The sequence below is a fragment of the Crinia signifera genome, chromosome 6 (genome assembly GCF_055691185.1).
Source record: "Crinia signifera chromosome 6, ASM5569118v1, whole genome shotgun sequence".
Taxonomy (NCBI): domain Eukaryota; kingdom Metazoa; phylum Chordata; class Amphibia; order Anura; family Myobatrachidae; genus Crinia; species Crinia signifera.
This window is the reverse complement of record NC_139222.1, coordinates 158,370,534-158,386,675: the sequence shown is the minus strand read 5'-3', so window position 1 is coordinate 158,386,675 and position 16,142 is coordinate 158,370,534. Positions and strand designations below refer to the sequence as shown.

At 43.9% G+C, this 16,142-nt stretch overlaps 1 protein-coding gene across 4 annotated transcripts in view; it reads right to left on the bottom strand.

Moving 5' to 3' along the window:
- Positions 1-4,054: 4,054 nt before the first annotated feature.
- The window catches only part of DLGAP4 (DLG associated protein 4), a 157,648-nt gene continuing 145,560 nt past the window's right edge, over positions 4,055-16,142 (bottom strand). For all 4 annotated transcript variants that reach the window (XM_083147772.1, XM_083147774.1, XM_083147771.1 and 1 more), the window contains 2 exons: positions 8,314-8,466; positions 4,055-6,623 (listed from right to left, as the gene is read on the bottom strand). In XM_083147772.1, the coding sequence (XP_083003898.1) occupies positions 6,399-6,623; positions 8,314-8,466 (378 nt within the window). In that variant the 3' untranslated portion in view covers positions 4,055-6,398. The remainder of the gene's footprint in view (positions 6,624-8,313; positions 8,467-16,142) is intronic.

Genomic DNA, 16,142 nt, shown 5'->3' with positions numbered 1-16,142 from the left:
AAATACTGACTGCTTTATTTTTACACTGCAATATAGATCTCACTTTGAAGTAAAACCCCACCCAAATCTAATTCTCTCTGCACAAGTAACATCTGCCCCACCTGCAGTGCACATGGTTTTGTCCATCTAAGAAGGATTTTGTCAGAGTGAACTAGAATAAGGCCCAAAATCCCAAATTAATTAAAAGAGCAACCCCCTTCATATGGGGGTTTTTTTTTTTTCTTGCAGAGATATCTAAATAGACTTCCATGACCCGGCTTTTGCTGTGCCCTACACAATGTTAGATATTTTTGTTTGTCCCAGATGGGATTCACTAGGGGCCTATAACGGGATGCAGTTAATACGCTCGGCACGCTATTTTATTCTCCCTCTATGGGTGTCGTGGACATCCACAGAGGGAGAAAGTTTCGGGATTTCGGCGGTCGGGATCCCGACCGCCGAAATCCCGAAACTTTCTCCCTCTGTGGGTGTCCACGACACCCATAGAGGGAGAATAAAATAGCGTGCCGAGCGTAGCGAGGCACCGGGCCCGCTGCGTGGCGAGCGCAGCGAGCCCGCAAGGGGGGGCCATCCATGTCCCCCCCCCTTGTCGGGATTTCGGCGGTCGGGATTCCAGTGTCGGGATTCCGACCGCCGGCAAATCGTATCGGATCCCCTATAACACCTACTTTAGCTGAGTGTGTGGCCTGGTTGAAGGTATAATGTGATTATATGCTTATATGATAAGGTTGATTAATGCTATACTAAATATGTTCCAGGCTTTTCATGTCTTTAGGTCCCACCTCCCAATAATAGGATGCTGGTTATTTATATACCTTTACACTTTTTTACTCTTATACAGTTTAATTCCTTTAGTGTGTCTCTACTTTAGAGTTAAGGCCCTACTGAGTAATTATATATGTAAGAACTGAGAATTCTCTTTATTTAAAAAAAAAAATGTATGTGTGTCAACTTACCCGATATGGGTGGCAATGTTACTGCCTGTCCCCAAACCCATGTGGTTACTGTATTTACTGTTAGTTACTGTTTTTAATTTTCCCTACAGTAACAATGCTTTTTCTTCTTTTTCCTGATTCCTTCCTTTTCCAGGGGATTGTCTGACTTTATTTACACAAAATATTATATTATTCACCATGGTTGAGAATAAATGGTTTTAGAAAAAAATATACATATGCGTACCCAGTAATACTGAGTGATGGTTTATGTATATTCATTAAATGTTAAGGGGTTGAATTCTCTTAATAGGCACAAGGCAGGCGTGGTGATGTTACAGGAGACGCATTTTATTCTAGCTCTCCACCTGTGCTTCGGGACCGTAGATATCCGGTTGGCTATTTTTCCTATGGCCCCTTTAAAAGGAATAGAGTAGCCATTCTATTCCATGCATCTATATCCATTACCTTACACCAGGCATGTCCAAACTATGGCCCTCCAGCTGTTGTGAAACTACATGTCCCATCATGCCTTGCCACAGTTTTGCTGTTAGGGAATGCGAAAACTATGGCAAGGCATGCTGGGATGTGTAGTTTCACACTATCTGGAGGGCCATAGTTTGGACATGCCTGCCTTACACTCTTCATTAGAAGATAAAGATTTCATTACTAAGCTACAGGTATCTATTCGCCCATGGAGGCTTTCCTCCCATCTTTTGACAGATCCTGTAGTTAAATCCCATATAGAAGACAGTAGAATTTCATATTTTGCCTCAAACTCCCCGACGGACACCTCCACTACAGCATATTGGTGTGCTCTTATAGCCATATTCCGGGGAGCAGCTATATAAGCTGGTGCTCGCTATAAGCGTCCGTATGTACAGATACAAACTGATTTAGAAGAATTAGAGATGCTATAAGCGTCCGTACCTACAGTTACAATTTGATTTAAAATAATTAGAGAATTGGAAACACATAACCAGACATGCCCATCTAGGGAACTTCGTAAAGAGCTGTCAGCTGATAGAAGCCACCTTCAAAATCATTGAGCTGCAAGCACTCAGCCCACATTAAATACGGTACAGCAGAGCTTCTATTTAATGGATAATAGAGCAGGACGAATGTTGGCCTGTAGACTTCAGGTCCATACACACTGGGCGACTATGCCCAGCGTGTATGGACAGCGATGGTGACAATCGCTGCTGCGGGGAAAGCTGCTCAGTGCATACACACTGAGCGGCTTTTCCCCTGCCCAGCGCTGACAGAGGGGGGAGGACGGCTTTGCATAGCACAGAGCTATGCAAAGCCATCCTCAATCCAGCTCATCTGCTGGTATTACCAGCAGATGAGCGGCTTTCCCAGCGATGTTGCGGGAGCACACAGCAGCGCTCATCGCTGGGGCATACACACTGGGCGGCTTTGAGCTGAAAGCCGCTCAAACAGGCTGTTTTGAGCAGCTTTCAGCTCAAAGTCGCCCAGTGTGTATGGGCCTTTCAGGTCACAACAAGCCATAGAATTAAACGTATTTTGACTTCCACAAATACAAAGATAATCAACCCAGCTAAGATACAGTAGCTCAACAATTTGCTACATTTCATTCGCAACTTTATAATCTATCCTCTGACCCCAGTCTCAACTACTATAGTCCTTCCTATCCCACTCACCCTCTCCCATATGTGTCTCTAAATGGAATTTAGTTGCTGGCCGTGTTCAGGTATCAGAGCATCAAAATCATATTACTGTGCAAAAGATCTAATATTGGGATATTGCTTTTCATCCAAATAGCAGCAAAAAAATGAATGAAAAATAAAAACAATGCTTGCAGATCTGATCAGTCAGACCCTATAAATTACCGTGTAACTATGACATACATGTTGGCATGGCAATGATTTATAAATCGCTACTTGATAGAACAAATTATTTTGGTCATGAAATGTCTCAGATTCCCATAACTATTGATGAAGCCCATATAGATTCTTTGAAAACAATCGGCTCCTGATTGACATTTTTCAAACAGTCTGTGACATGGAAGTTAGGAGCTGATTGGTTGGTTGTTTATTGCTCTCCATTTTATCACTTTAGAAGCTAAGTGCATCTGGCCCTGTGTCTTTCTCGAATTGTTTAAATAATAAGCAGACATATAGACTAATCCCAGAAGCTAATAGTTTCAAAGAAAGAACAAAGAACATATGCCTTCTACTTAATGTTAAAAATATTACACTTAAAATGATAAATAATTAATACACTTAAAAACTTTCTTTGTGAAACATCTTGTTGGGAAAATATTAGTAAGTTACTGAAATAATATAGTGCAATTTTACATTGCATTAAAAGTGCCGAATCTAAAACAAAATATCTTTCCAATGGCAGAAACTGTGGGCAGCAATAGATGTTTCACCAGCTTCAGCAGGAATACAGTCACTCAATTAAGGCCGACATCTGAAATAGGTCAGCATGGCTAAGGTTAACAGGGTTGCAAGGTGGACACAAGCATTAAGTCAACAATGGGAAGTTTGACATGAGTTTTTCATGTTTTTTTTTTTTTTGAGTGGACATGTGCTGACAGGCGGCATTTCATACCCCTCCACCCACTACGGCATGGTGGGAGAATAAAAGTGTGTGCTCGAAGCATGGCGAGTGCAGTGGTACACTTAATACGGCGTCCATGTAGATTATGTCAACATTCACTGCAAAAAAAAAAAGTGAAAAACCATGTTGACCTTTTGACAGTCAAACCTTATGCTTGTGTTGACCTTCCAACACTGTCGACTTTAGCATGTCAACCTATTTCATGTTTTGACCTAAGCCCTGTCGACCTTCAGTGGTCCACCCTTGTGGGGTATGCTAGCAAGCCTGAGTTTATACCTGTGGGGTATGCTAGCAAGCCTGAGTTTATTCTACATCAGAGATATGCAACCTGTAAAACCAAAATATCCCATAATGCCATACTGCAGTTTTGCGCCACCCACAAAACTGTAGCAGGGCATGCTGGGAAATGTACTTCCATAGCAGCTTCAGTCCATCTCATTGCTAAACCCATTCTGTAAGTTGTAATGAAGTAGTTTGTGGTTGTTGGACGGTAATAATACTTTAACAGAAAAAAATTACATAAATCTAGAATAGATTATTTAAGATTTGTACATATATTATGATTCTTAAATAATAGTACAATTAATATCTTCTTATGCAAACTGCTATAGCCCTTTGTTTTATCACATTGCAGTGGACTTCATGCACAGAATATCACCGTTTTGCTTCATTATTACACACAATAATTTAGTAGACCATATTTTTTCTGTAGTTTATCTGTGTGTACTCAGCAGGAAGGCTTCATCCGACCTACATGGCACCATTGTGTTTGATAATGTGCAGTTTGGCCTGATCTATAATAGACTCATTTGAGGACAAACCACACTAAGGGCTTAATTCAGCATGGGTTGTTAATTAGAGAAAAAGCAGTTGCCTCCGATCAAAAAGAAGCCGCACAGAAAGAATGAATAACCGGCCTGTTCAAAATTATGACTACATCACAAAGAGCAATGCATTCGCAGATCGACGCAAAAACTGAACCATCAAACCATTTTTTCCATCTAAGTTTAGGGCTTTCATTAATCTGCACAGGTTCTCAAAGTTGGTCCTCAGTGCATGTTTTGCAGGTCTCCTCACAGAATCAAGTGAAATACTTAGCTCCTCCTGTGGATCTTTTAAAATGTGTCAGTAATGAGTGCACCTGTCGGGTGACCTGGAAAACGTGAACTATGTGGGGTTCTGAGGGCCGAGTTTGAGAAACACTGATCTAAAGGACCAAGCTGAAAGTGGTCATTGCTGATGTCAGAGACGCACCCAAAAATGCCTGGGTTTTCATAAACACCCAGAAAATTCCATGTTTCCACCCGAAAAAGCTGGCTTCCTGTTAAACTGCAGCAGCTATTCATACTTTTTTTGCAAATAATCATCCGGATTGCAAATTCTCAAATTAGTGATCCATGCTGAATTAGGCCCTAAGAAACGAGCAGACTCACGCACGGCAAGCCTATTTTGTTACAGTATGAATAGTCAATCCATGACTCAGGCTCTATTGCTCTTTATTGGGTGCATCCCTAGGAATAGATATTTTTGTTTTTTCCAAAATTCCAAAACATGTTTTTTTTTGTATTTAAATTTATTTTTGTCCTAAAAATCCTGTTTCCACGTCTACAAACGTGAAGTTCATTCCTGTCCATTGTCACGTGGGGAAGAAACCTACAATCATTAGTAAAGTCCTCAAAAAAGTGTCAGGGGGAGGGAGCTCATAATGCCATAGATGTATGATAATCATTGTCATTATACAGTGTGACTTTCCCATTATTGTTACATGGATACTCAGCATCACCATACAGAAGTGTTATTGGTATTCCGACACCTGGCACCCCTATACGTTTATAGAGAAGTGTGTTCATTAGTGTATAGAAAGTCCACATAATAATTAGAGGTTGCATATTATTGGTGAACAAATATTCATCATTTATACAGCGCAGCATGTTCAATGTTAATGTATAGGGATAAAAGTGCCAAATAACCTATGTATGGAGATACTATGCATCATTACACAGCCAAAGGAGTTCATTACTAGTGTATGGGCTTGGTCATTGTTATATAGTACAGTGTGCTTTATTTCTCATTATGTTGCTGGCCCACCTGGCAGACTACAGCTTTCAAGAGCGATATTATTCCCTCCATTCCAAAAATAGGGTCTAGATTGAGAAAAGAGATTCAGAAATTTAATGAAAACTTGGGTCAGCTGCTAGTGAGGTCAGCAATACATTGCAGTGCAGAGCCTGGTATTGATTGTGCAGAGCTGGTCATGAGTGCCCTCTGCTGGGAGCACAACACTGCATTTACATACGTTGCAGAGCAATGTGTTTGTCTAACTGGTGGAACAATGCATCGCAAGCCGCTGTTCTATTTCAACACATGGAATTTGGGGCTGTAGTTTCTGAGTGTTGATCGGCACCATACAAATCTGCATGCTCCTGCTCAGGAGGAAGAGGGATGCTAGGGGGGTGGAGTTTATTCCTTATTGCAATAGGTGCTACTTATACAGACAAGGGGAGTGATACAAAGATGGCATACCATCCAAAACGAGGGTGCAGTCTTTGTGCAATTGTGAGATTTTGAGTTGCCTTATTGCCTCGGCCCACGTAAGGAGAGGGGCTGCATAAAAGGAATACCCCTTCCAGAAACCTTCCACTTTGGGTCTCTTCCCCACATCGACATGAAAAGCCCCTTATTTTTAAGATAATTAGTTGAAAAGTCCTGACACATCATTTGTGGAGCACTCCTGGCAGCACCAGGTGTTTCCCAGGATTAGCAGCCTAGAATGAGCGTGCTCTTGTGCCTTCTCCCTGTGTCTCCCACTTGAGTCTGTAAGTTTATATATGCCAAACCCTGCATTCCCCATGATGTGCGCACTAGAGGCTCCAGAACTCAAAGTCGCGTCTGTGCCTCTGGCACATATATCTCGATGCTGTCCGCACTCTCTGTAGCAGAATTCTGACGCACCGATGCTGCGCGTTTAGCTGCCATAAGCCTTTTGCGGGCTTCCTGACGCTGTTTGTCACTGTTGGAGGTGCCTGGTGTCTTGTCACGGCTTAAGGGGGGCTTGGGCCGGGCTGGCTTCTTTGGCACAGGGGGAGGGGGCCTCTTTATCTCCTGTGAAATGAGAGAACAAGTGAAACATTATGAATATATTGTAGCTCTTTTTAATTCACTGGTGAATAAGATTCCCTTTTCCCTTCCTTGTAATAACTAATTTGCAAATAGGAAAACAGCAGAAAGAGATAATAGTTTAGAAAGACAGTAATTCTGGTGAAGGTAATAAAATATTGTGTTCATTTGAGAGGATAGCAAGTGGCACGGTTTTGGGTAGAGAAGACAAAGCCGTACAGAGACAAAAGTACACCAAGAACAAGGATGTGGAGAGAATAAGGCAGTTGTTGTGTTGCGGAGAGTCCTGCAGCTTGGGAAAGATGTTACAACTGTGATGGATAAAGACTGTGGAAGTAGCTTTGGGTATTACGATATAGGAGCTGCAGCACAGCACTGGTGCCTTGATAATGGTGGACACATTTTGGTTCTGTTGCAACAGTATTTGGACTCGGATAGTGGTTGGGTTTTCTGGTACAGACTGATTCAAATGGACAAATATTATGCCTTAAACAGAGTGCTCTAAAAGAAACTTGTTTGTTTAAAGATCTTGCAAAATGGCTCAAAGGGACTATGGCCCTTATTCTGGATCACTCGCAAAGGCAAATTCCATGTGCACTGCAAGTGGGGCAGATGTAACTTGTGCAGAGAGAATTAGATTTGGGTGGTGTTTTACTTCAAAGTGAGATCTATATTGCATTGTAAAAATAAAGCAGCCAGTATTTTCCCTGCACAAAAACAAAATCTCACCCAAATCGAAATCTCTCTGCAAATGTTAAATCAGCCCCACAGTACACATAGTTTTGTCCATTTGAGATGCAATTTGCCTTTGCAAGTGAACCAGAATAAGGGCCTATATTACCAAACCAATAAAAAACTACCATTTTGAAATGTATAAAGCCAAGCATTCTCACATGAAACTGTTTGTGCTAAGTAGTAAGAGGCCAGTATTAATATATATTATGGTACTTGTGTATTATCTGGGCGCCCATCGCATCGCATACCACTAATTAAGGTATGCGATGGGACCCGATTTCCGGGCGCACAGACCCGCACTGTGCGATAAAATATCGCATCACATGCCATTACAAATGGCATGCGATGCGATATTAAATTGTACAGGCACCCTGATGGGTGATTACTATGTTAAATGCACCCCCATTGTTAACGCCACCCCCACTATCAATGCCCACCCGAAGCGTGGCGAGCGCACGTCGGCGTGGAGTTGATTTTAGATAGTGTGGCGAGCGGACGCGGATTACATGTGAAGTAATCCGCGTCCCCTTGCGGGGCACGCTGCGCTTGCCACGCTTCGGGCTCGGTGGCTCGCTGCGCTCGCCACACTATCTAAAATCAACTCCACGCCGACGAGGATAGTGGGGGTATGAAAAGGTCAGAGGACACGTAACGTCGCCCCTCGCGGGCTCGCTGCGCTCGCCACGCTTCTGGTGGGTGTTGATAGTGGGGGTGGCGTTAACAATGGGGGTGCATTTAACATAGTAATTACCCATCAGGGTGCCTGTACAATTAAAAATCTGGTCCAATTTGGTTGCATCGCATGCAATCGGATCGCATGCGATGTGACCAAAACCATGCCGTACGATGGAAATCTTGGGCGCCCAGATAATACACAAGTACCTATATTATTATAGAATATATGTTATAAATAAATAAATAAGACTCTTAAAAGACTCACATTTCTATCAGGGGTGTCGCTCAACACCCAGCCATTGGCCTTGAGCTGGAAGAGTTCATCAAATTTCATGCTAATATCTTCTATGGAAAGCTGCAACAGGTCCCAGAATCCGGCAAGGTCCTGTGCTGAGGGGCGTGGGTTTGAGTTTGGATTCTAGAGATCAAATAAAAAGAAGCAGTTTTATTACTCTGTACCTTCCTCTGTTGCATTAAGCACTAAATCTGAACAATATACACTATTAAGAAAAGTCAACTGACTTTATACATGCTCTATCATGTCCCTCAAAGCCATGTGAGATCAGCTGCTTAGCAGAACTCCCTCAGTGAGTGTCTCATGAGCATAACTACGCCAAGGGATTAAAATGTCCTCAAAATCTTCTGTGCTTTCCACATTAAATCTCTATGCAACATGGGTATTTTCAGCTGTGATCCTCTTGCTTCTCTGCAGCATTCAACATTGCAGGTTTGTGTAATGTATCACAAGAAGTGCACAGGGGCTAATCAGAACATGAGTTGTTGACAATGATAGAATCACTTGCTCTTTGAAGAACATTAGGTATCGGTGGTGTCCTAGGTTAGCTGAAGGATGCATGTAGCATAACACAATTCTTACTGATGACAAATGTTGCTGTACAGTAGTGTGAATATAGTCCATCAGCAATGTGTGTGATTAGCAGATGCATTTTTATTAGAGATGTGAGGGTTTGGTTTTATCCGGATTACTCTATTCTTAAAGCGGGATCTTATTGGCTATCCAAAACATGTGACAGCCGATAGCCAGAGAAATCCGGGTAAAACCGAACCCGCACTTCTCTAGTTTTTATACAAACGCACACAGAAAAACATTAATTTTACCTTACTGTATCCATAAAATGGTAAAATATTTTAAAAAGTGGATAAAAAACTACAGATGGTGGTACACAGGTAGAAATCTAGTACAACTCATGACTTTACCCTGGTACCGTAAAGTTTGTTTTTGATATTGGCGTTCTTACAATTATCTGTTTACATTGCTCCCTCAGAGACCTGCGTTCCTGTCATGAGTTGCTGGAATATTCCAGTGCTGCCCAGTGGCGGAACCTGTGGGTTGTGCAAAAAATATAATTTGGCCCTCCTCCTCCACCCCAATCCAAGTTCGCAATATGCAAAAAAAGCAGTGGATGGCAGGGAGAGACAGGAAGAGGGTGAAAGGGTCAACAGTGGGCCCCTTAGTTCTCAGGTTCTCCGGTGCAATGCACATGCTGCACCAATAGTAGTTCTGCCTCTGGTGCTTCCCATGTACAGTTTTTATGTAGGTGTTACACTTATGATACTTTGCGGCATCCAAAATAATTCTGGGTATTGTGGCAGAGACAGCATCTGTCTCAGAAATGTGGAGAATCCAGACCAGGTTTTGGAGCAGTAGCAGGAGCAAGGTTGTGTAATCAGCAGCACCTGTGATCTCCTGATATAAGTGTTTTCAGGGCAGAGTGTAAATGCTCTTGATGGTGGTTTAGCTGCCCAAGCAATAAGGACAACTGGAGCATTTTGGAAGAGTCTGTACTATGCTATGATTACTTGTATGGTGCTGGCAGTACCTACACTTGCCTGTGACCTGACCTGGTATACTGTCTTCTGCTACCGAAAACGTAGATCAAAGACTTCATTGGAGTCCAGTGTATGTGCGTCTTTATCACAGTATATTTATTTATCCACTTTCATAATTATACTAGCGCTTGCCCATGGCTTCGCTCTTGTGGATATCTCATATTTCTCAGTGGAACGAAAGCTCGACATACATTGTTCAATCTACCTCGTATACAGGTCGTTCTAATCAATTGTATGTGCTATAAAACATATACAAACTGCTTACGACCGCAAGCCACCCCGACTGATCATATCTGCAGTGGAGCGACCTCTCAACCTGTGGGACCGCCATTGCACTTAAATACCTCATGATGTGCACATAATCGATCGCACGATCAGGCTAAATCATGCATTTGGGGCTATAATCGTTCTGATGTACGACCAACTTAAGACGCTTGGAGTTTAAGGCCTCTGGTTTTTCCTTCATTGCTCCTCTCACTGATGTCATATTGATATAAGACATCCCCCATTTTCTTTCTAGGTCACTAAGCTAGAGAATAGTGGAAATACAATCTGAATACATCCGGTACTTTTTTTGCGTGATGCTGGAACGAACAAACACATAGCTGCAGTCAGGAATGGGCGAGCTGCGGCTGGGAGCTTGTCAATTCCCGGCAGAATTAACCCGACTGCTTATGAAGTCAGGCTCGCTCTGCCAAGATCCCCTGTTCAATGCTGTTGGGGGACACAGCATTGAATAGGGCCCTGCAGCCATCTCCCAGTTGGGAATGGCTGTGGGAGGATTGACTAGCTCCCTAAAAGTCTGTTAGAAGTAGATTTCTAAAAAAAAAAAAAAAAAAAAAAATTTCTATGTATGAATACAACCCTTACAGTTTTATTAGTTATACACATTTTGGAATAAATGTACAGTACTTTATTTGAATGTTTCAGAAATAATAAAATATCTCTACATATTTATACTAGTATAATTACTTTAACATAAAAAAATGTAACACAACTAACTTCCTAAAGTAGTGAGCCCCTTTGGCCAGGTTATACTGGTGAAAAGAGAAGAAAACATAATCCACTGTGCTTGGCTTTAGTACACATTTAGTTGCAAATAAAGACTAGCAGACAGAGGCGTAGAACTAATGCACCCATCCAATAAAACTGAAACTCACAAATGAAAACCAAGTGATTCTCAGAACAATGTTCTATAAATGGAATCCTCTTACTTTCCTAGGACTCGTGCCGGAAATCCTGCTGTGTGAGGACTGTGATCGATGGGCTACTGTACTGCAAGCTTTTTATACCTCATTACACTGCAACAATAACTGCACATTAGAAAACTGAGAATTTGGGGGTCTATGGGCAGTATTCAATGAGGATAATTTGCCCTGTTTCACAGCGAATTTGTGCTATTTTTGCGTTGGAAGGTGATTTTTTTTTGGGTCAGAAAGTGAATCACCCTATTCAACGTGCACTTCTCGCTGTCTTTCTAAGTGATTTTCGCTGTGTGTCGCCATGTAGCAAATCGCCATCTTTTCATGGTGAAGTGGAAAGCGAACTTTTAAAATAAAGTTGTTGTTGTTACATTTGGTGTAAAAAAATCAGGAATTTTATTCTGAGCAGGGGCATGCTATTTTTATTCTTGTGCTTATATTATAGCACATGAATATATATTTAATTAAAAAAAAAAAATCTTTTAACACATAGCAGCCAGCAGGGGGCCGGGAGCCGAGAGCCGCTCATTAGATATTCATATATTCACTGCTCCCGATCATTACATATGCACGATCGGGTGCAGTGAATACCCGGTCCCCTGCTGGCTCTCCTGGGGGGCAGCCTGTGCTGCCTGGCTCCCGGGAAGCCCACCTCCCCCCCACATACGTTCTGAGGCAGGCAGGGAGACTTCCATCTCCCTGCCTGCCGCCGTCCTCAGGCTCCCTGCGGCGTCCGCTGCAGGGGTTCACATCCGCGGTCAGGGGCAGCGAGCCCCTACCTCATTGAATACTGTGTCAACGAGGGCTCCAGCCTTCCGGAACACGGCGATTAGGGACATTGAATACTGCCCTATGAGTTATTACAATTTATTATTATAAGAATTTTTGTCCAAAGCGCAGCGAGCTCGCGAGGGGCGGCGGTACGCGTCCTACGACCTTTTCATACCCCCACTATCCACGTCGGCGTGGAGTTGAGAATAGAATAGTGTGGCGAGCGCAGCGAGCCACCGAGCCCGAAGCATGGCGAGCGCAGCGGATACCTGTGAAGTCCGCGAAGGGACGCGTTTACCTGTGCAGGTATCCGCGTCCGCTCGCCACGCTTCGGTCTCGGTGGCTCGCTGCGCTCGCCACACTATTCTATTCTCAACTCCACGCCGACGTGGATAGTGGGGGTATGAAAAGGTCGTAGGACGCGTACCGCTGCCCCTCGCGGGCTCGCTGCGCTCACCACGCTTCGGGTTGACTTTGATCGTGGGGTGGCGTTAACAATTGTGGGGGCCATTTCACACTTTAGGGTGCATATTTGGCCTCTGTGGGCCATTTAACATTGTTTCCTATGGAAAAATCGGGTCAATTGAGGCATTGAACATGAAAATCGGGTCAATTGAGACATTTAACATTGTTCCCTATGGGAAATCGCGGGCATCGCGTCTGTCGCGTCGCACCCGATTTTTAGTGCATTCAATGGCCGCGATGCCCGCGATTTTTTTACCTGCGATGCCCACGATCAAAATCGTGGGCGCCTTGCTAGGTAAAGAGTACCGAAACATAAAACCAGTGTTGATCCTGCCACAGGCAGTCTTCGTGACCATAGACTCAGTTAGGGAGACCATGTTCCTCATTACTGCGCCACTGCCGTGTATGTGTACACAGTTGCGGAGGGCTTTGCAATGGCTCCAATGGGTGTCTATATCCTTTTTTTGGGAAGAAGCTTCGGTACTTGTTTCCTAGCACGGCGCCCATCGCATACTGTATTTAGTGATGTGCGTTGCGATACGAGCTTCCCTTTAATTTAACAGGAGTGCTTGTACAATGAAATATCCCATAGCATCGCATGCCATGCGACTGGTGTGAGGTCCAAAGCACCAGTTCAGACCCGTTCACACTGCATAAATAACAGGTCTGAACCATGTAGGATCCTTCTTTTTAACCGTTTTGAATCACAGGTTTTCTTAAACCGGTAATTTATTAAAACTGGCGCTTTCACACTGCAGCTATAACAGTTTTGAAACGGTTTCAAATCAGAAAAATACCGGGTTATAGCTGCGGTGTGAAAGGGGTATATTAAAGTGCTTGTTGAGAGGTGTCTGAATCACCAGTAATTTCTCAATGATGTGCATGATCAGCTAGGCAGCACGCACTGTGAGAAAAGTACAAGATTCGGTTGCAAAGCTGACTTGCATACAACTCTAAATCAGGCCTCTAATATACAAATAGAAGGGAAATGGTTGTAACAACATATCTGGCATATAGGTACATACATTTAATCATTTGTACATAGCAATACTATACAGCAGTTTAAAATATATATCTCTTGCTACATTCCCACTCTGGGGATTAAAGGCTTTACTAATTCTCCCATCATATCTCCTGAAATAGTGCAATTTCCAGCTCCATAATCTGCATGGCTCTGCACAAATCACTCCCTCACACTGATCTGTATAATGTGTATCTATTCAAAATGTAAATCCCACGCTGACTGACTAGCCATTTCTACTAACTTTATCTACTGCCTCTCATACAGCCCATAATCTTGCTGCCACCCATAACAGCCCATCTTAATATTCTTCCTGACAGTTAAAATTAAGTTTCCTTATTTCCACCATTTTGTACATTTCAGTGCCAATTGAAACAATAGAGAGAGCTATAGGGCGGGATGTACTAAAGGGAAAATGCGGTAAAATGGGAGTTTTACCGCATTTTCGTCCGCCCCGTCTCCGCTGGACAGGGTATCGCCACCCTATGGGCTTCTCTCGCCGCACGCGCCCCCCCCCCCCCCTCCCGTCCTCCATTGTCTCCTCCTCCCCCAGCAGGTGTCACAGCCGGGAGGACATCCGGCTGCAGGGGGGAGGAGGAGACGCAGGGGGAAACTGCCAGCCGGCGGGAAGTGATGAAGACTCCCGCACACCACATTACAGGTATCGCGGGGGTCTCAGTCACCGCAACCCGATGCTAGCCGCATATGTTAGTACACAGAAAATAATTTACATACACATGCTTTTTATCATCTCGCCACTGCAATCCATTTTGAATGCTGCTGCTAGGCTGATCTTCCTCACAAGACAGTCTGCTGATCTGCTCTGCCAGTCCCTCCATTGGTTGCCTGTATTTTACCACATTCAATATAAAATACTTCTACTCACATATAAAGCTATTAACCATACTACACCAATGTACATCTCTTTACTTAATTCAAAATATCTCCAGTTGACCACTTCGCTCTGCCCAAGATCTGCATCTGTCTTCTGCACGGATCACTAGCTCCCATTCACTATTACAGGACTTTTATCGGGTTGCTCCCACCCTATGGAATGCCCTTCCACGTATAATAAGACGTGGCCTCCAAACTTACAAGCATTCCCTGGGAACTCACCTCTTCAGCCAAGCCTATTATATTTAAGTACACATAACCCTCTGAGGCACTTATGTATCTTACAGCTTCCCTTCTGGAATTTCAACTTGGTGGCACTGCTATGCTATTACTGGTGCCTGTCCTTGCATTTCCCTCCAATTTTCATATAGATTGTAAGCTTGCAGCAGGGCCCTCCTACCTCCATGTTACCCAGTTTGTTTTATCACTGTCTACAATTGTAAAATGCAACAGAATTTGCTGCACTATATAAGAAACTGTGGTACATGTGTATTAGCAATATGCTTAGTGGGGTATTCTGCTTAAGGAAATCGCATCACATGGGCCATTTTAGTGCCATGCGATGCGATTTTCCTATGTAATTTCTTCACTGCTCTCTCCGCCCTGGGCCACTGCATCGCATCTGCCGCAAAATCGCATGCAATTTTATATGGTGTGCGATGCCATGATATTAGGAATACACTAATAAGATTGTATGTCCCCCAAATAGGTTTAAAGCCCCCCCCCCCCACTATCCACGCCACCCAGAAGCCTGGTGAGCGGTGGCGGAACGCGTCCTCCGACCTTTTCATTCCCCCAGCGCAGCGAGCCACCGAGCCCGAAACGTGGCGAGGGGACGCGGAATACATGTAAAGTAATCCGCGTCCCCTCGCCACACTTCAACTCCACGCCGACGTGGATAGTGGGGGAATGAAAAGGTCAGAGGACGTGTTCCGCCGCTGCACGATGGATAGTGGGGGGGGTGGGGGGGGGGGGTGTGTGCGTTAAAACCTATTTTGGGGACATACAATCATATTATTGTATAGTTAATATAATGGCATCGCACACCCTATAAAATCTCATTCGATCACATGCGATTTTGCGGGACATGCGATGCGATGAGATGGCCCGGGGCTGACAGAGCAGTGAATAAATTACACAAAAAATTGCAACGCATGCCCTGCAAAATCGCATGCGATGCGATTTCCCTACGGTGCCATATGTAGCAAAACTGGGCGCCGTGATAATACACAAGTACCGAAACTGTAAATAAAATAAATTCTGTTCAACAAGCAGCACATATAACAGGAGTCTCTTAGGTCTAATTTGGGTTCTTAGTATGGATTGGCTGCTCATACAGACAGACTGGCTATTGGGATACTTTTCCTGTCTGTAAAAGATGGGACAAAGGGGTTCATTCTGGTTGGCTCGCTAAGCAGTGGGAATTTGCTGCTTAGCGTGCCTTCTTATGCCGCCTGCCCGAATGGTCACCCCCACTGCCGCGTGAATATACCCGGTGCTTTGCGAATGGATGTTTTGCATAAACATCCATTCACAGGGTAGTGTGCGGGGCCAAAATCATTCGATTGTCAGCGACCATCGAATGATTTCTACCATGCTCACAAATGTCAGTCTGGGCTGACTTAGACTTGTGGCAGAGAACTGGGCGAGCAGCTGACGTCCTGTGATATCAGCACCCGCCCCCCAGCAAACAGATGCCCGCCTGGGTTCCCAAAGGGGCACCAGGAAATGCAGGGCGCCACAACGACTATACAAGTTGGCGAAGTCGCCCACACAGAAGCCCTGTACATTTGCATATGAGAATATGTGCATGCACAGAGCTTAAACATCGGTCCCCCATGCGAACACGATGGGGACAGAGTCAATTAGAATAAGGGCCAAAGTGCCACT